Genomic DNA, 21,503 nt, shown 5'->3' on the forward strand with positions numbered 1-21,503 from the left:
ATTACAGGGACTCACCTGAATAAAGGTGATTTTTTTTTTCATGAAACAAGATGCCTAGAGGTAGGCTGCTCAAAACTGATATCGACGACTCCCTAATGCCATCAGTGATGCAAGCTCTTTCTAGCTTTCTGTCCAATAGCCTCTGATGCAGCATTCATGCATGGCTGTGACCTCTATTCACAGGTTAGATTTTCTACATCCAGTGTTTTAGGCAGGAAGATGTGAAGGAACAAAAGTTGTGTACAAGTAGAATTGTGTCTTTAAAAAAAGAAAATTAGAACTCCCACCCAGAAACTTCCACTTCCATTTCATTGGCCAGAAATATTGCATGACCATTTGTAGCTGCAGGGGAGGTTAAGAAATTAATTTTGCACCTGGCTACATACCACCTCAATCACAATCATGCCGTATCAGCACAGGAGGAGAATAGACATGGAGTAGGCAACCAGAGGCATCTGTCACAGCGAACAGAAGGGAACAATATAAACACAGCATCTGTCCAACAGGATGGATGATTATTATTATTTTTACTTTCCCTAAAAACGAAAGTCTTTTATATTTAAATTTTAATCTAAATTTTTTTGCTGCGAGGGCAAATGCTAACCTACGTTGTTTAGTTTTAATAGTCATACGAGTGTGTTTGAAAGCAGTTTGTATGTTAGATTTGAAATAAAAATAGAAATGTTAGGTTTTGGCAACAGATGTACCTGAACCAAATCTATTTGTAATAGAGATGAGCACTTCTGCCAAATTATCTCATAGTTTTTGATGTACTTAGTGAATATTTTCTTAAAAAATCAGTTTTGTATATAACATTCCAAATAAAAAAAATAACCTGTTAAATGGCTCTGATATACTACTGTGATGCGGTATTTCCTATAGCCCTTGTAACTAAAATATAGCACTTATAATTAATCCCTTTAAAATGAATTGAACATGTGTGTGTGTGTGTTTGTGTTAAACATAATTAACTAACCACAGCCCACAGCTTATGTCTGTACCGTATATGTAATCTGTTTATAGAACAGAGCAGATGACATAATGTAGATCTTGGCGGGCAATCACACTCTCCTTCCACAAACAACATCTGAAATGATAAAAACAACATACAGATGAATAGCTCCCAATAGGTAAAATCATTATAACTCACATTAGCCAACATAATTTTAATCCCGTTCTGTTGGTCAAATATTTTCAAAGGACAGCGTATGATTCTTGCATATGGCTCAATAGTTCGTTTTAACAGGAGAGTAACTCTCAGGCATCAAGAATGTGGGTCCGGGAAACACTGTAGTTAGAAAGCTGAGCTAGCAACCGAGTCAGGCTCCAGGTGACGCTTGCGGAAAATGCCAATTCCACGATCCTACACAAGGTCTTAACCTTATCGTGCCCACTTCCTTATCCGTGAAACAGAGTTCCCATATAGGGATTTTGCCCCCGACGCCCCGCAAAAAAAAAAAGAAAAGAAAAAGTCATCTAGGGATAGAGAGTTCTCCCTCCTGCTCTGCTTCCCACCCTCCCACTCCAGGACTGTGTGGAAGCCCCTATCACAGTCTGGCATGGAAAGCAGGTCTCTTCCCTAATTTTATTCAAAGTGATGAATATGTTGTCATTAATCGCTGACTTTAAATTGATTATTGTATTGAGCTGGCTATTCTTTTGAAAATAGTACATCAAATAGTTTGAAAATGGATCCAGATGTAGTGGCTTCTTTGACATTATTGGAAATGTATGAACAAATGGAAGACAGATCATTTCATTAAAAATAACTAAAAACTGATTTAAGTTTGAAACAATTTTAGTGTTAAATGCATGATATGTAAATTAAAAGGGCAATTAGTCTATTTGTAGTAGTGAAGGAATATGTTAGCATTACAGCTAATCATTGAAGATTAGGTTATTTATGCGATAACTCATCCTTACAGGGTTAATTGACTATGTCTGCTTTAAAAAAAAGAGTGGAAATGTGTGAACTCTCATAAGTATGTTACAATAGGTCTTTGTTTACAGAGGCAAAAAGATTATAAGACTTCACAGTAATTGGAGAGAGCATTTATTTAATTATAGATATTTTCACTATAATTTTAGAGGAAATACCACACAATTACATAAACACTGAATATAATATTTTTTAATTTGCATAGTATGTGGTTAGATCTATACTCTAAAATAAACCAGAGCCATAATTACATATGCTTTTGAAGTTAATACCTAATCTTTTCACCAAATACAACTGCCTATTATTTTATTTGTAAATAGGTTAGCATATCAACACTTCTGAGCCACTAATATATAGGAAATTCTTGAGAATAATTATTTATATTTCATTGCCCTTTTGAAAATATCTACATAATTTCACCTGCTTAATATTTTAGAATAACATAACTAGCAACATTGTTTTAAATTCCATGTTTTAAAATTGTATCTAAAGTTTTCTGTGGAATCTACTGGTTACTGTTTGGAATCTATCAGGTTTTATTTCAAGAATTTTCCTTCTGCCGAAACCAGTTTGGCTCAGTGGATAGAGCGTCGGCCTGCGGACTCAAGGGTCCCGGGTTCAATTCTGGTCAAGGGCATGTACCTGGGTTGCGGGCACATTCCCAGTGGGAGATGTGCAGGAGGCAGCTGATCGATGTTTCTCTCTCATCGATGTTTCTAACTCTCTATCTCTCTCCCTTCCTCTCTGTGAAAAATCACTAAAATATATATATAAACTTCCTTCCCACTTTTAAACTGAATTTATATGTTTATGCTACTTCACAATTTTATGTACACTGAAGTACTTTTTGGTTCAGTGTCCATTGCTATGTAATTTTACATGGTTTTTCTATAATGTAATTTTTATAACTGCCAGATCAAAGAATTGATTTACTTACCTTAATCTTCTACAATATACCTTGGGTCTTTGTTAGAAAAAGGAATATTGTTTTAGCCTAAATAAAAGATTTTGAGGGATTAATTAGTGCATTTAATTTTTAAAAACTTAATTCTCTTAATCAATTTTCATTGATCATCTACTATATGATCAAGGCAGAGGAATTTACACATGAGTTGGCATGAACTCTGCCTTCAGAGAATTTACAAATTCTGGGAGATAAGACATGTGCACTATCAAATAGGATAAAAATGCCGAAACTGGTTTGGCTCAGTGGATAGAGCGTCGGCCTGCGGACTGAAGGGTCCTGGGTTCGATTCTGGTCAGGGGCATGTACCTGGGTTGCGGGCATATCCCCAGTGGGGGATGTGCAGGAGGCAGCTGATCGATGTTTCTCTCTCATCGATATTTCTAACTCTCTCCCTTCCTCTCTGTAAAAAATCAATAAAATATATTTAAAAAAATAGGATAAAAAACAAGATAGAAGAGAAAAGTTTTATAACCAAGAAATGAGCAAATTCAGAAAAAAAAATGAAACTGCAGGAAGGTTGACAGTTAGACAAGAAACAAAGGGGTTTAGTCTTCTTCCACCTTCTAACTAATCATCACGCCTGGCAAAGTGCTTCCTGGCTTCCGTTTCACTGAGGAAACCAAAGCAATCAGAGGAGAACTTTCATTAAATACCACCACTCCCACCCCCTGCACCCGTGCCATCAACTCCAGCTGATCACAGGTGACTATGAGGGACCTGTATCTCAATCGAAGGTCAATCCCTCCATTTTCTCCCTAGATCCCATTCCCTCTTTCCTTACAAGATCTTTTTTTCCAGCTGTATCCCCTCTGCCTCCTGCATCATTACGTTTTCTCTCTCTTTGGATCATACTCATCAGCATACAAACACGTGTAATTTCTTTTGTATATGTGAAAAGGTAAGCCCCTTGACCTCATTTTCCTCCCTTTTTCACTTTATAAAACTCCTTGAAAGAATTGTCTCTATTTACCATCGCCAAAAGAATTCTGAATATACTCTCAGTCAGATTTTTTTCCCTTCACAACCCAGGAAAACAATTTTTTTGTCGCTAAAAGTATCAATAAGGATGCATACCTTCTCCATCCTCATCTTCATCATCCTTCACCTGTAAGCAACAACAGACACAGTTGATCACTCCTACTTGAAACCCTTGCCTTGTTTTGGCTTACTGTGTACCACACTCGCCTGGTGTCCCTCCTGACTTTTTATCCTCTCCTCAGTGTGTTTATCTGTACCTTGATGCCAGGTCTCAGTCCTTGGGTCACTTGTCGTTGCTGTCCATGCTCACTTCTTTGATGATCTCGTCCAATCACATAACTTGAAAGATGGTCTTTAGGTTGATAACTCCAGCCTGTGACCCTGCCCTCATCATCCAACTGTCCACTTGATAGGATTGCCAGGTTTAGCAAATCAAAACATAAGACATCTAGTAAAATAAGAAGTTCAGACAAATGTAAAAAGGTAAACCTCTTTACCTCATTGGACTCTGCCTTCAGAGAATTTACAGGTAAGACTCAACAGACTGTAATGATAAGTGTGATTTGAGGAATTTATACTAACAGAATAATTATTAGTATAAATATGTAACATGAAATATTTGTTTTGTACTTATCTAAAAATAGTTTTTTTATGTGAAATTTTAATTTAACTGGGTGATCTGTATTTTATGACAACCCTACCACCCAATATCTTTGTATCTCCACTTTGATACCAAGAGGAATCTCAAATATAAAATATCCAAAATGGAACTCCTGACATTTCCTCCCACACCAGTTCATTGTGCAGTGTTGCTCATCTCAGAGAAAGGCAGCCATTAAGTTTTTCAAACCAAAAACACTGTGGCCATTTTTGACTTTTTTTTCCCCCTCAGATCACATTTATCATCACAGTCTGTTGGGTGTGACCTCAAATACTGCATATTCAGAACCTGACTTTTTTCTCATGGCCTCAATGCCACCACCATCTCTTGCCTCCTAATAGAGATCCCTGCTTCTGCCTATATCCCCCTTCAGTCTGTCCTCAAAATAGCCACCTGAATATATAAATGGATGGATAGGATTGGTGTCTATATAAAGTAGGCAACTGTTTAAAAGATAACACCAACCTTGGGTGAAAACCTTTACAATTGAAGAAATACTGGCTTGAATCCTCTCCAGATTGTTTTAAATAACTTTTTTATAAGTAAAACTCGGCGGCTCACTAAATATTTTTCTTCCACCTTAATGTAGCCCATATTTGCATCTCTGGTGTTCTGTCATCCTGCAGGGAAAATGCTGACATGTCCTGGCAGAAGTGCTAAAGGCTGAATTCTTAAGAAGATTGGAGACATATTAAAAACTATAATAATTTAAATGGCTGATTTTTTTCTCCTGTTTTCTAAAAAATAACCATAAATGACATTTATTGCCCATTTACCGTGTGCCAGATCCTGTCCTACATATTTCATGTGAGTGTGTACTACTCTATCCCCATTCACACATGCAGAACAGAAAGGTCAGCTGCCTCGCCGGGGGCCAGCAGTAAAGCACTGGTGTTCAGCACACTACATGTAACGCAAGCAGATCGGAAGCTCCTTCACCTGAGTTATATAGAATCTTCTGGAAGCTAGAGGCACAGTGAACATGTCCATGTTTTAGTTATTTGGAGGTGGTATTTTTTTAAAGTCCAGCTTCAGCATGGCTGCTTCTTTATATCCTTAAGTTACAGGACTTCTGTTCAGCTGGTTTTCAGGTGGTTCTCAAGGGTAGCCAATCTGTAATTTAGTTGTCCTTTTCATGGGTCGTGGAGGAGGCAAGCACAGTGTTTACCTACTGCACTATCTTGACCTTGACCAGAAATCTTGACCTTGACCAGTTCCTATTCCTCTTAAACACTCCCTTTGCAATAGTTTACTTCTGACCTGATGTCATCAGGAGAAAAAAAAAAAAAAGAGATGTCAATAACCCTGAAAATATAAATTGGCTATTGAAATGCATATACTGATACACACACACATACATTCTCAGAGTTTAAAATGGCTGCTATGTTGACATCTACAGTCCCAACCTGCAGAGATATGCTTGGAAGATTAGAACTTAGTAATTACGCTTTTCTGTGACTCCTTGAAATTATGTTGGTTAAACAATGCAACTGTACTCTGAAACCCCACAGTTATTACTGATGAGCTAAATACCATGGCTTAGTATTATTAGGGGGTCTCTCATGTGGTGCTTAGGAGGATTAGGCAACTGTCCTGTGTCTCTTTTGGAATCCCACAGACCCGAGGGGAAGGGGTTGGCAGGAGCCCATGATGGAATGCATCCAGAGGGGCACTGCATTCCTCACATCCTTTCCTGGCCACACAGGGGGAACTTTCCCAGCCTGAACAAAGACGTTAAGTAAGAGTTCTGATCAGCAATGATGAGTCAGCAGTTCTGAAGTTTCATCCTGACTGTGCTGATCATCTGGCTGTAGGAAATTTCATCTTTACTTGGGGCCCCAGGATTTCTCAACAAGAGTCGCTCACAGAGTTATTTATGGATCGTGTCACACGGCGACAGCAGCGTACAGTGGCTGTGGTCATGAGGGCTTTTGGCCTCACTCTCAGACAGGCTTTGTTTATTTTTAATGAAGGAAACTAGATTAAACAAAGCCAGTTCCCTTGGATGTAATTTCACCCAAGAGGGAGAAGAGAGAAAGTATTGTATATACTTTCATGATGTATATCAACATCATGTTGATCCACTTAAAAGATAGAAATAGCCAAATTAATTTTTTGTGCTTCATAATAGCAAAACAAGTGATTAGCAGACTGGTTTTTGTTCACTTTTCAATTGATTGAGCAACGTATATTCTTCTGTGAAGAAAGCAGAGGACAACCATTAGATTGACAAGACTTAATTAACTGAGTTGACTTTTTAATTAAACTGAAGACATGCCTTATTTTTTTTTTCAACTTAAAGTAAAACCAATACGTAGTTGATAAATGAAATCATCAAAAGTCAGGGATTGATCCCACAGTTTGTTGCTAGTAGAATAAGTGTTGGCATTATCCATGAGGAGATTGGAAAATCCAAATAATGCTAAACAAATCAGCATATTTAGAAAGACATCCTTGCCACATCATAACGCTGTCTATTGCACTGGTCAGTTGCTCACCATTCAGCACTGATGGTGTTTAGAGAGAAATGTTTGCTTCCCTGACCAAACCCACTAAAAAACCCATAAGGTAAAGTGCTTGCAAAGGTTACTGAATGTTCCTTTAGCCAAATGAACCCTACTCTAGCCAGTGTTTCACTCATTTCAGAGTTTATGCTGATAGACACCGTGTAAGAGCACTAAGTGGTAGCAAAATGTGTCATCTGTAATGAAATGAAAAGTGCATTCTGACATGAGAATTTTTTAAGAAGTATGACTATATTAAAAATATGCCCAGCTTTTTTTTAAATATTTTTTTATTGATTTCAGAGAGGAAGGGAGAGAGAGAGAGAAAGAGAGAGAGAGAGAGAGAGAGAGAGACATTGGTGATAAGAATCATTGGTTGGCTGCCTCCTGCATGCCCCACACTGGGGATCAAGCCCACAACCCAGTGCCTCTGCTGGGAATTGAACCATTTGGTTCATAGGTCGATGCTCAACCACTGAGCCATGCCAGCCGGGCTCACAAATTCTTCAGTACTTCTCCCTTCAAGCAGAGGAACTCAGTCTCCCTTCCCTTAAGACAGGGCTGTAAATACTGACAGGCTTCTAACAAGTAGAATATTGCAGAAGTGATAGTGTGGAACTTTCAAGAATGGGAGGTAATAGGCATTGTGGTTTCCTTTCTAGGATTATCTACTCTGGAGGCAATTGACTATCCTGAGACATATCCAACTGAAACCAAGGCATTGAGGTATGTCATAATATTTTAAAGATTGATATATTTTTTACTGTCATTCTATGATGCCAGAGAAATGAAACCTAAATTGACAGGTCATTCAATTGGACTGTCATTTTTCTATCCAACTTTATCTCCTTTCATTCACTCTCTCTCTCTAACCTTTGTTATCTCCAAATAACTTTCCCCAAAAATATCCGTTCTGTATCTCATTGAAGTAGAGCCGTGTGTTATTTATTATTCTAGAAACACCATGGACTTTGGGTTCAGGTAGATCTGGGTTCAAATTTTAATTTAAATTTTCAAATGAAAGCTGCTACAGCATCTTACAAAAAAAGAAACTGTTTAACCCTATTTCAGCCTCATGTTCTTCTCATGTAATATGGAATTCATAATACTTATTTCCTATTGTTCTTGTAAAGATTAAGCAAAATAATATTCATGAAACTTCACTCGGAATTTACTCATAATTGGCAACTAATATATTGAAATGAATGATTTTTCCTGTTATCATTACTAGAGGCCCAATGCATGAAATTCATGCAAAAGTAGGCCTTCCTTCCCCTGGCTGTCGGCACTGGCTTCCCTCTGGCACCCGGGACCCGGGCTTTCCTCTGGCTGTCGGCAGGCACCCGGGACCGGGCTTCCCTCACAGCCCCAGCTTCATCTGGAAGGTCATCTGGAAGGATGTTCAGAAGAACATCCAGTCTAATTAGCATATTATGCTTTTATTATTATAGATAACTTAACTAGAGGCCCAGTGCACAGATTCATGCACTGGTGGGGTCCCAGGGCCTGGCCTGTGCCCTCTCGTAATCCAGGACCCCTCGGGGGATGTCAGACTGCCGGTTTTGGCCTGATCCCTGCAGGCTAGGCCAAGGGACGCCACCAGTGCACAAATCTGTACACCGGGCCAGTTTCGGCCTGCAACCGAAACTGCAGATCCCTGCAACCCAGGACAAGGGACCCCACTGGTGCATAAATCCACACTGGTGCATGAATCTGTGCACCGGGCCTCTAGTATGCATATAAGATCTTTGGTTAATCTTTTCCTGCCCTCCTCTCTCCCCTTCCCTCTGAGATTCATCCGTCTGTTCCATGTTTCCATGACTGTGCATGAGCTTCTGCCCCCTGGTGGACAGTGCGCATCATAGCTACCAGTCAAATGGTCAAACAGTTGAATGGTCATTCAGTTGCTCAGGCTTTTATATATATAGACTAGAGGCCCGGTGCACAAAAATTTGTGCACTCGGGGGGGGGGAAGGGGGGTCCCTCAGCCTGGCCTGTGCCCTCTTGCAGTCTGGGACCCCTCAGGGGATGACCACCTGCTGGTTAAGGCCCGCTCCCTGGGGGATTGGGCCTAAGATGGCAATCAGACATCCCTCTGGCAGCCCAGCAGCCCTCGGGGGATGTCCACTTGCCAGTGGGGAGCAGGCCTAAACTGCAGTCGGACATCCTTAGCGCTGCTGAGGAGGCAGGAGAGGCTCCCACCACCACCGCTGTACTGGCAGCCATCAGCCTGGCTGTGGCTGAGCAGAGCTCCTCCCATGTGAGAGCGCCCTGACCACCAGAGGGCAGCTCCTGCATTGAGAGTCTGCCCACTGGTGGTCAGTGTGTGTCATAGTGACCAGTCATTCCCAGTCCTTCTGCTGTTAGGGTCAGTTTTCATATTACCCTTTTATTATATAGGATAGAGGCCTGGTGCACGGGTGGGGGCCGGCTGGTTTGCCCTGAAGGGTGTCCCGGATCAGGGTGAGGGTCCTGCTTGGGTGCCTGGCCAGCCTGGATGAGGGGATAATGGCTGTTTGCAGCTGGTCACACCCCCTTCAGAGTGGTGGTCCCGCTTGGGTTCCTGGCCAGCCCAGATGAGGGGATGATGGCTGTTTGCAGCTGGTCACACCCCCTTTAGGGTAGGGGTCCCCATTGGGGTGCCTGGCCAATCTGGGTGAGGGGCTGAGGGCTGTTTTCAGGCTGGTGGGTGACTGACGCTCCCAGTCTCTCCTTTTTTCTTTTCTTTTTTTTATTCTGGGATTTATTTACCTTCTATAGCTGTCACTGGAACTGAGAGCCAGCTCCAGCTCTGAGGCCATTGCCGCTGAAAGCAGGTACCAGGGTTTGTTTAGATTCTATAATTGAAACTCTGTTGCCATCACTGGCTGCTCTAAGCTCTGAGGCCACGCTGGCTGAAAGCAGGTACCTGGGTTTGTTTAGGTTCTATAATTGCAACATTGTTTCATCCGGAGCTCAGAGCTGGGGCTGCGGCAGGCGGGGAACCTTGGCTTCCTCCATCACTGGAGCAAGCAAGCCTCCTGTTCGCTTCAGCTGCCTGGCTGCCGGCCGCCATCTTGGCTGGCAGTTAATTTGCATATCTCGTTGATTAGCCAATGGGAAGGGTAGCGAAGTTACAGTTAATTACAATGTTTCTCTATTATTAGATAGGATACTTGCTCTTGTCTATTTGCCCCTACTGAAATGTAAACAAATGAAAGTGTGAATTCCTGCCTTTCTATATTATATCTGAAGAAAGATAAGCAGAAATGTCCAATGAATTATTCTGGAATCTCAAGTTGTCTGGCAATAAGCCCTTTGAGATTTGGGGCTTTGTCTCCCTTGGGTCAGAGTAGAGGGGTTTACACTCTCTCAGTGGAAGAAGCTGCCCTTAAACTCAAGCAATGAGCTCAACTTTCCATAGGAATGCAGAATGGGACCGCCTTCCCCATTCAGCCTAAAGCCCTTTCTGGTAACATTACCCAACACTAACACCTATTGTTATCAGACAACTGCCTGTCAGGCGTTTTGGTGGCAGAGTCCTGACTCATGACTAATAGACAGGCACAAGGCCATAAAAGATGTGACAAGGGACCAGGCTTCATTCTATGGAGCACAGTCCTAGAGCGTGCCCAGAAGTATCTTGAATGCCTCTGTGAAATAATAAGGAAATGGGAATTGTGTGCCTCCTATAGTGATTCTGGGCTTTTACATTTGCCCAGTAAAGTCTAACTTTGACATCCATGTTGTATGATGCTGTGATATTTGCTGCCACACATCTTTCCCATCTGAACAAAACAGAATAATCCTTGCCTTTTGGAGTGAATACTTCATTGAGAAAAAGAAAACAGAAACAGAAAATGAAGGGATAAGTAAAATATCATATGTTTATGAAAAAACATACATACATATATGTAAAAGATATATGTGTATGTGAAAATATGTATTAGATGAAGATAAGAAAAATTAAGCAGACAGGAGGTGTGCTGGAAATATATACATGTCTTATAAATTGGTAATTTACTAAAAGGTACATTTACCTATTTCAACATATGCTCTAGGAGACATACACAGGGATGCTGGTTATAGTAATGTTTAAAGTAGAAAAGAAAAAGGAAATGTCTAAATGTCCATCTGGTCACCTGGTAATGATCTTATGACGAAAGATCCCTGTCATCAGTTATGGGTGATGGATGGAAGAAAGGCAAGTTTGGCACCTGCCAGGAGACTTGATAGAAGATCATTGAAATAATTTAGACAAAAATAATAATGACAGGTAGTATTTTGGGGTGCTTACCACATGCTATCTGATGGTTCAAGAATTTAACATAACTCATTTAATCTTCACAGCTCAATGTAGTAGATATCACTGAGGTTGAGGGACCTCCTGAGACCATACCTTAGTAGTAAAAATAGGTCTCAAACCAGACAGCCCAAGTTCAGAATGATTTAACTATGATTTACTATGCTACATGCAATATGTTCTCAGCAACCATAAGAATGGAGAAAGCATGAAGAATTTTCACAGGATAATTTTTCTGGAAAAAAAATCCATTTTCTTCTACCCACTTGCCATTATTTATGTTCTGTGATTCCTGAGAAAAATTGTTGTTGCATGGGGAATAATTTATACAGAAGGAATTTTAATCATAACATTTGAGAAAAGTAATGTTTTCTTGCCCCACGATCAGCTGACAAAACGAAGTTCCATCTTCATCAATACCTGCTTAGAGCAATTTGCTCTCCTAATTAGGTTTAGAAAACATTTGCAGGAAAAGTGTAAGAGTTTTATAAGTATCATAAAAATGTAATAGTCTCCTATCAGCTCTAATAAGAGAATTACACTAAGTGCTAAATTCTGAAGGCTAAAATTATAACAGTGGAATTTTTCTTAGTGTTTTTTTTTTTTACCTGTATATGTTTTCCTGTTAGTGTTCCTAGCCCTTAATTTACTTCTAGGTTGCTTTTTAGTTTTTCCATTATCATTTCCAGTCTGCATCATAAATCTGACATTTTAATGAGATGCCAATGGTTTTAAATCAGGCAGTGTTTTAAATTATAATGGGCCTGGATTATTTTTTTATTGCTACCATCCTTTTCTGTTCAATTGCGAGATTAAGTGTGTGCTATCTAGTAAGGTTATTAGTTCCAAAACTTATACAACTGATACCCTAATACCAAAAATATCAGAAATCATTTTGTACAAAGCAAGGCCATTGTTAATTTTGAACATAGTGAGCCTTCTCTTAATTTCTCCTTCAGTATATTTAATATAGATCAAGCTTATTTCATTGCTTGGCTATAAAAAGAAAATAAAAGAATCTTTTAGGTAGATTATTGGATTTATTGGTCTAAGCAAATCCACTTTGGAATAATAAAAACCTTATTAAGTCATTAAATACTGAAATATGGTATATTTGTTTTTACAATTTTACCTCATGCACTTTATGTTACATTGAAATTTTTAAAACTTCGTAAACTTTCTTACCTGGAAATAACTATACTATATGGCTATAAATAGTTTTCCTTCTTTCTACAATGTCTCAAACATGTCAAACCTTAAAATCCTGTGGCACTTCTCTGTTTGTAAGCAGGAAATAATTATAACTCAAATTCATTCTCAATCCAACCCAGTCATTGAGAAAATTGAGAAACTTACTCTTCTATGAAAAATAAATGCCTAAATTTCCATGCATTCTGGAAAATCACGAAGATTGCTTCTGTATAATCAGTTGGAAGAAAGGGCAAACCTTAATGACAGAAAGATATTAGTTCAAGTCTCACCTCCGCCCCTTATTCTGTGAACTTAGAAAAGTCTTCTTTTACCTTTTAAACTTTTGTTAAGCGAAATTTCCTTGACTGTATTTGTAAGTATGGGATAAAAGTAGTACCTACCTTGGAGATTTGTAATGATAAATAAATAAAATCAAGTTCTTAGTGTGGTGCCTAGAATATACTGAGATACCCATAAATGGCAGATATCATTATCTTCCCTATATTTTTTATCTCATCCTATGATATCCTGGGGTTCAGTTTTCCATGCATGCATGGTGAGATAGAGAGGAATATTGTCTCTCCAAATGGAAACACTTTACTTGAATGTCCCAGGCAGCCATATGCTAAGAAAATAGTGTGTAAATTCTTGATTTCTAGGCATCGTCACTCTAAGACAGTGGTTCTCAACCTTCCTAATGCCACAACCCTTTTAATACAGTTCCTCATGTTGTGGTGACCCCCAATTTCATTGTTACAAATTGAACATAATTAAAGCATAGTGATTAATCACAAAAACAATATGTAATTATATATGTGTTTTCCGATGGTCTTAGGCGACCCCTGTGAAAGGGTCATTCGACCCCCAAAGGGGTCGCGGCCCACAGGTTGAGAACTGCTACTCTAAGACAACATGACTAGCATATCAATATAACACATTATTTAATATGCAGACATTGCACAGTGTATGTCACATCATAAGTTAACCCTACTTACAGAAGTAAAAAAAAGATTATAAGAGAACACTGAATGTTTATATGCCATCCAATGAGATAATCTAGAAATGGACAAATATCTAACAATATGAATTATCAACTTGTCCCAAGAAGAAATAGATAGCCAGTAATGAGATTGACTTAGTAATGTGGCCTATTGTGTCTGGTTTCATATATTGTATGAATATATTTCATATATTGTATCATTTCATTTATATAAAATATCCAGAATTGGTAAATTCATAGAGACAGAAAGCAGATTGGTGGTTGCCAGGGGCAGGGGGAGTGGAGTCTAGAGTGACTGCTTGATGGGTCTGGACTTCCTTTGGGAGTGATAAAAAGGCTTTGGAATTAGATAGAGGTAGTGATTGTACAACACTGTAAATGTGCTAAAACCCACTGAATTGTGCACTTTAAAATGACTAAATTTATATTATGTAAATGTTGCCTGAATTATTTTAAAAGTAAAAAAAAAATTGACCTTGCTCCTAGATAGCTACAACATCTGATATAATATAATAATAAAACAAAACAAAACTGTGAATAGGAGCACCCTCCACTTATCAAAGCAAAGTCTAGTCACTACAACAAGGTGCAGGATCATTTCATTTCTAGACTCTTCCTCAGGTTTCTGGGCTCTGAGTCAGGCAGAACAGCCCTAAACTCCCTTGAGTTAGGCACCTCTCCCAGAGTCCCCATTTTTTCCTGTTGCGTGTATCATCCTAATTCCCATCACCATCCATCCCCACCACAAAAGAGTTCAGAGACATACCTAACTGTTTCATTCTGGCCTCTGCACTGTGAGCCTCTCACGCTAAAACTGAAGCCTGATGATAATAAGCCACACTGGGTTACCTTCACACACATCCATCAGTCACACACCCCCTGCCCCCACAACCCAGGATTCCCCTCACAGTCTAGCCAGATAAGCTTAAATATCCTTTTATTCCTAAAGCCAAACTAACTCAACTAGATTATGTGGCTTTATGGCTCCACTCCCAAGCGTTAATTCTTTTTGAGACTAAATATATTCAATAGTATTATTTAAAGCCTGCTTGGCTTAAGTTAATTTCTTATCCTCTTCTAGGAGCTTCTGGCCTTGGGCTTTAATTAATCTATGCTAAGAATGTTAAACCCCGTCTTTACCATCCTCCCTTATTTAATAAGCTTAAAAAATGCTAACACAGCTACTCCAGTCCATAGCACTATGTCTGTGGCCAAATATTTGGTTTGTAAGAAGGAAGGGGAAAGCGCTGCATAAAGGCAGGGCATGGTTTTGAACTTCATTAAGGAAGTTACTAAAACGTGACATTGGAAAGATGTATAAAATTTTTGGTTCAGAAACATTGGGCCAATATTTTGCAAAGTGAGTTAGCAGAAAGGTCTAAGCATCTTTCAGTCACCAAGTAGTAGATATCTCCACTCTCACCGAGGCCTTTAGTTTGGAGAGGGTCCTGCAGGACTAGGAAAATAGATAAAGTCAAACCCTATAATGGGATCCCTTTTACCTTTTCCATTTCAATTTCTCAGCACTTTGACCCTTTCTAAGCCCATTTAAACATGCAGTTCCTAGGACTCAGACCCTTCCAAATGGCAGTTGCTTCTATGTGAATAACTAGCATTTATCTGATTACAAGGTAATTTCACATGTATTGTCTCATTTGCTAGAGTAGAAAATATGTCATCACCCTCACTTTAGAGATGGGCAGCCTTAAAATCAAAGCATTGAAATAATAAACTGATCAGCCACAGATCTGAAAGCCAAACCCAGACCCTCTGATCCCTGGGTTCTCAACTCAGTATGCTGTTTCTCAAATGGCATGTTATACCTGATTGTCCCCAGTATCTGTTCATCTCGATTATTCATGTCTATTTTTTCTAGAAGGACTTCAGGTACATACAAAATGGATATGGTGATTTTGAATTCAATCAGACAATCTTTTTACTAATTAGCTAATGCACAGAAAACATTGCATAAGATATGTTGAAAAATTAAAGCCAAAACAAATGAATACAATGTTGAAAGGATTCCAGTGAGTGACAAGATATACACAAATGGCTAAAATATACATTAAAAGTGTTTTCTAGATGATCCCTAAAATATAGCTCATGTGGGGCACTTAGTAAGTGTATAGAGCCCTGTAGGCCTCCCCTGAAGATTCTGGTTCAGTACTGGTATATAATTAAGTATTCCATGAGAATTCAAGGTAATTCTTATGATGGGGAACACTGCATTACAGAATGGTAATAACAAGGAAACACTGAAATACTGTGGCACCTCAAAGAACATAGCGTTTACCTCCACTAGTGGGAAATCTACAAATACCACATGTAGGAAGTGATATGTACGGCGTTATAGCTAGGTAAGATTTCAGTAACAGAAGAAATTCAAAGGCAGACACAAAAATCTCATGAACACATACAGTACATTTCAGAATGGAAATGATTTCCGCACAACTGATGTCTGCAACATGGGTGAGGAAGATGAGGCCATATTGGGAGGGGTCTTTGATTACTTATGCTAGAGAATTTTAAGTTAATTCAGTGTGTAATGAGAAACACAATGAGTTTGTTTTTATAGAAGCTGAGCCAATTGCTTATCTAAAATTCTCCATGTTATTTTTTACTGTCTCCAAAGTGAGCTAACAGTGATCACTTATTTTCATCACTTAAGCCACAAGTAATGATTTTTTTTAAGAAAAAAAAAAACAGTTTATGTACTTTGCTGTGCAAGTGAACAGATCATTTGTATAAATGCAAAATTATACCTGGTATGTGTAAATATAATAGACTAGAGGCCCGGTGCACGAATTTGTGCACATGTGGGGTCCAGCCAGCCCCAATTGGGGCCAATCAGGGCCAGGCAGGCTGGGGGGAGGGTCCATGGGAAGTTGGCCGCTGGCCCCACCCCCAATCTGGGGAAGGGGGGTCAATCGGGGCCTGCAGTGTGTGTCAAAGAAACCAGTTATTCTGGTCGTTCCGGTCATTCCAGTCATTCCAGTCGTTCCGGTCGCTTGGCTTTTATATTTACATATATAGATAGTTCTTATACTTTATCTATATTCATAGATATTTATAAATCTTCCCTGGTAGACTGAAGCTAAAGTTATCACTCTCATCTTTGCTCACTAGTTTCTTATTATACGGCAGGTTTCCAAGTAATGTCATTTTGCTCAATGTCATTTCATTCAACATCATTTTTGTGTACTATTGATGAGATGCCGTAGGAACTTAGTCTTTTTTGTATCAATTAGCTTATGGTCAAATTGGTTTCCTTATGTCATTTTGCCTAAAGTCACAGAATCTATCAACAGCATTAAATAAGGACTTTCTGTACAGCTATTTTATTTCCCTTTCATATCCTAGTGCAATCATCTCTTTAGCATCCAGCTGAAAAGTCTTATACAACTACTTTTTTAAGTGAAGTATTTTAGAGTCCAGGTTTATTTTTCCCATATGGTTAGGTTTAAGGAAACCCAATAATGGGAAAAAATATTCTAACATGCAAAATAATTATGCACATATTTATCGATTGCCTGGTCTACACTAAGTGCTGAGGTTAGCAAGGCAGGATCCTACCAATCAGGGAGACAAGGGTACTAACAAGTGACTGCTACAGTGCTGTGAGTGGTGGAAGGTATGGTGAAGAGGTAAAGAATGGCGTGTTCAGTTTTACATGATATGTGGAGTTTGGGTATGAAAGTAAATGAATGAAAAGAGCAAACAAGAGATAAGGAAAACTTCATAGGACAGAGTCTTTGAAGATGATTGTGTGTTCAGAGGCAGGAAAGAGGAAATCAGACAGTTCAGCCTAAGAAAAGGAATAGGATATTGACATTTTATGTGACAGCAGTAGTTAGTTTGCTCACATTTTGAAGATGCTTAAACTGAAGCCTACTGATATTATCTAGCTTTCTTTTCATTACAAAATTATTTTAGTTTGTAGAACTCAGTTGATGATACTCAGTGCTCTCAGCTTCAATCTACAGTGTCTCTAACTACTTGAATGTGGCCAGTAGCAATGGGGAAAGAGAAGATGGGATGGATTCAAGCTATATGCAGTGACCTCCTCCTCCAAAGATGTATGGAGTGCCTACCTTGTGTCAGTTACTGTCTGGTGTTGAGGGTACAGGAGTGACAGTGACACACAAAGTCCCTGCCCTCTTGGAGTTTACATTCTGCTAGAAATAAAGAAGACAAAATCCATATACCTTGACCAACTCATGAGGGCAGTGAGAAAGAATGGAATAGGTCTAAAATGTATAGGTCCAACACATTCAGGAAACACTCATTCATTCCCTAAACACTGTGGAGTCCCTGAGTGTGACAAGCATAGTCCTGGGCTGTTGAAGATACAAAGATACAGAGAATACAGACTAGCTAATTTTGAGCAGTAGAGTTTAGGAGAATTATTCAGCATTAGTGAACACATAACCTTTGCTTCTACTTACCCAGGGACATTCAAAACAGATTTGCTTTATTACACAAATCATGACCTGCAGCTACTTACTCAGGAGAACATTTGCTGATCCTTTTTTAATTCTCACACTCGTCCCCCAAAGTAAATTATGCATTTATAAGCATTTAAAAGCATTTATATTTTTAAGCCAAACCATTTGAAATAATCTCTAAATGCAGTGAGATATATCAAGCCATTTTTGCTTAGCGAGTTTATAGGCAAAACAGATACTTTATTATATATAATGACAAAAATGATTAAAAGTTTAATGCTTCAGATCCCAATTAAACAGTAAAGAAAGTTGGAAACATTAACATTTGTGATGGACATGCACCAACAATGATAATAAGCTATAAATTTCCACAATGTGCTCCTTGTTTTAAGCAACAATGTAGTTTGACCAAAGCTGTGTGTTAGGAAGTTTCACCTAATATAGCATGGATGACATGAGGAGAGAGAAGACCTGGAGGGACTGCTTAGGGGGCTACTGGCAAATTCTAGGTGAGTATCAAGCACTCTATCAGGCTATCGAATACCCTTGATTATAGGGCGGCACAGGGAAAGGAAGGATGCGAGTCCTTGTAGCAATTAAGGCAAAAGCTTCCATACTGATATGATGTGCAGAGACAGGAAAGAAGGCTCCATTAGGACTCTAGGGCAGCGGTTCTCAACCTGTGGGTCGTGACCCCTTTGGGGGTCCAACGACCCTTTCACAGGGGTCGCCTAAGACCATCGGAAAACACATATATAATTACATATTGTTTTTGTGATTAATCACTATGCTTTAATCATGTTCAATTTGTAACAATGAAATTGGGGGTCACCACAACATGAGGAACTGTATTAAAGGGTCGCGGCATGAGGAAGGTTGAGAACCACTGCTGTAGGGTCTGAGGCCTGAGCAACTGAAAGAAAACTAGGGGTGTCATTTACATAAGCCAAGAAAAAAGCTGACTTTAGGAAAGGATGATCAGTTCTATTTCGACTTCGAAATATGACAGCAAGTGATTGTGGGTAATGTTTTGGGTCATGGAGCCACACAGATGGCTATTGCTTATACAATAGCCTAACTAAAAATATCAGTAGCACCTTCTGTTGGGAACAAGGGAATGTTACCGTGGTATTTGATCAGCATATCCAGTGACACATGAATTCTAACCCCAGACAGCCATACTTCCCCCCAAGAACCCTGTGAGAGGGATGTGGGCAGAGCATGATAGTAGGGAAAGGAACATGGACTGGGATATTGGCTCCAGAGCTTGCAGAGCTTGACTAGATTGTGGAGAGCCCTAAAGATTGCTTTTGCCTCCCTAGCCGGTTTGGCTCAGTGGATAGAGCATCAGCCTGCAGACGGAAGGATCCCAGGTTCTATTCTGGTCAAGGGCACATGCCGGAACTGCAGGCTCAATCCCCAGTAGGGGGCGTGCAGGAGGCAACTGATCAATGATTCTCTCTCATCATTGATGTTTCCATCTTTCTCTCCCTCTCCTTTCCTCTCTGAAATCAATAAAAATGTATTTTTTTTTAAAAAAAAGATTGCTTATGCCTACGTGGCCTACTTTTTCCTAAACTCTCTTGGATTAGAGCTAGGGAACAGTGGTGGTAAAAGGGGTGTGACTGTGTATGTGTTTGAATATCAGAATGGGTGGGTGGGTGTATGTATGCATCCAGGGCATTTTTCTCCAAATTGGAAGAATCCCAGAATCTTAATTGCCTCCAGTTTGTTTTTTTTTATTAAATTTATTGGGGTGACATTGGATAATAAGATTATATAGGTTTCAAGTGCACATTTCTATAATATGTGATCTGTGTGTTGCATTGTAATTGCCTCCAGGTTAATGAAAGATGGTAACAGTCATAGTCAGCATTGAACTCAATTTTCTCACTACAATACGGGAACGGATTCTTTCATTCTTACAGCAACTGCCAGTATGCATTACCTTCCCCATTTTACGAAGAAGAAACCTAAGGCGGCTTAACCAGAGCTGTACAGCTAGTGGGTGGTGGGATCCAGATTCCAACCCAAGCAGTCTGACTTTGACACTGCTTCTCTGTGGAAGCGTTTAAAATCAACTTCAAGTTAAATGACTGCCAATGCTCTCTGTCGCCTCCGCAAGGCCGAATGATAAATCCCTCTCCTCCGTGAGACAGACAGACTGACGATGGGACATGGACAGAGTGATCATGACTAACAAGCCACTCTGTGAAACCACCAACTTTCACTGGCAACACGAATTATGTGCTTGCCAGAATCAGTTGTGTTTGTCCCCGAGCTACTTTGTTTTTGCCAATTGAACTTGTGTTTGTAATTAAATAGTGTAATTAAATATTACATTAACTAGTAAAATGTGGTTATAAAAAGGAAGATAAATTAGCAAAAGTCAAAAGAACTGACTACATAAAATGTTACTTTTTAAAATTAATGCAGAAACGTCATTTTTAAAATATTCATGTTGATTCAGGTATGGGCGAGTCAGTTTTTTAAAACTGTCAGTGTTTAGCATCATTTTGCATTCAGACCTCTTTGAAAATATAGTTAAGTAATACTTCTGTTTTACAAAGTTGACACGAATTTATATATGATATAATATAAATTTAGTTTTTATAAGAAAAACTGTAAGTTCTTGTCAGGAATAGATCATCAAAAAATCTTTTTTTCTACATCAAAATATTGGTGAATAAACATATAATTATGTTTTAAATTACTAGTAAAAGAAAAAAATTATTGTATGATTAAATATCACCTTGTTATGTACCTTCTAAACTCTTACAACTAATAGAAAAATCACCATTTATGTGTCTATTAGGTAAGAATTTTTCTACTAAATGTTCAAAAAGAGACATCCTCACCGCAGGTATACTCAGGTTTTCATTGAACTCTCCACTCTCAGGAAAATGATTTCATACAATGGTTTCAAGTTGAATAGCCCATATTAACACTTCAGCACCTTGAGAGATGAACAAGTTTAGAATATTGGTGGAAAGGGGAGGGTGCCTGAGCATTTCTTTTAGCCACTATAAATGCCCATTTCTTTTCAAATGGGTGAGAGCCCTGTCTCTAACTCAAGAAATCTCTTGCTCTAACTTCATGGAAACACAGTAGTTATTTAAATGCCTTTCAGATGGAAATAAAAATGTAAACTTAATGAGAAAAGGATAATAATCCTAGTTTCATGAGGTCTGATACTATTTGTCAAGTTTAACTTTATAAAAATGCTGGTGCCTTCAGAGGCAATATTTTATATGGTTAACATAATGAATTACCTGCACATCTGAGTGCCGTAAAAAAGACTGGGCTTAAGAGAGAGGATTGTTTGAAATAGAACAAGTCCTATCTTTTCCTTGATTTTTGAATTTGGTTTCTTGCCATCTGTCAATTACAGGACTAAAACATAAAATGCATACATATCCAGTTTTCATCCACTCTATATGCAGTTCTATTGGAATAAGAGAATAAAATAAATCCCAACCGAAGAAATCAGGATTTGAGGGCAGTAAGCCAAACATGGCTGCCCATGTGGTTAAGTG

General features: G+C 39.0%; 1 protein-coding gene across 1 annotated transcript in view; it reads left to right on the top strand.

Moving 5' to 3' along the window:
* Nucleotides 1–21,503, top strand: part of LOC308533179 (uncharacterized protein C8orf34) — a 466,353-nt gene that overhangs the window by 355,235 nt on the left and 89,615 nt on the right. Inside the window, exon 13 of the mRNA XM_081111001.1 lies at nucleotides 7,712–7,775. Within this exon, the coding sequence (XP_080967127.1) occupies nucleotides 7,712–7,775 (64 nt within the window). The remainder of the gene's footprint in view (nucleotides 1–7,711; nucleotides 7,776–21,503) is intronic.

Source organism: Myotis nattereri, assembly GCF_964212035.1.
Source record: "Myotis nattereri genome assembly, chromosome: 17".
Classification (NCBI taxonomy): Eukaryota; Metazoa; Chordata; class Mammalia; order Chiroptera; family Vespertilionidae; genus Myotis; species Myotis nattereri.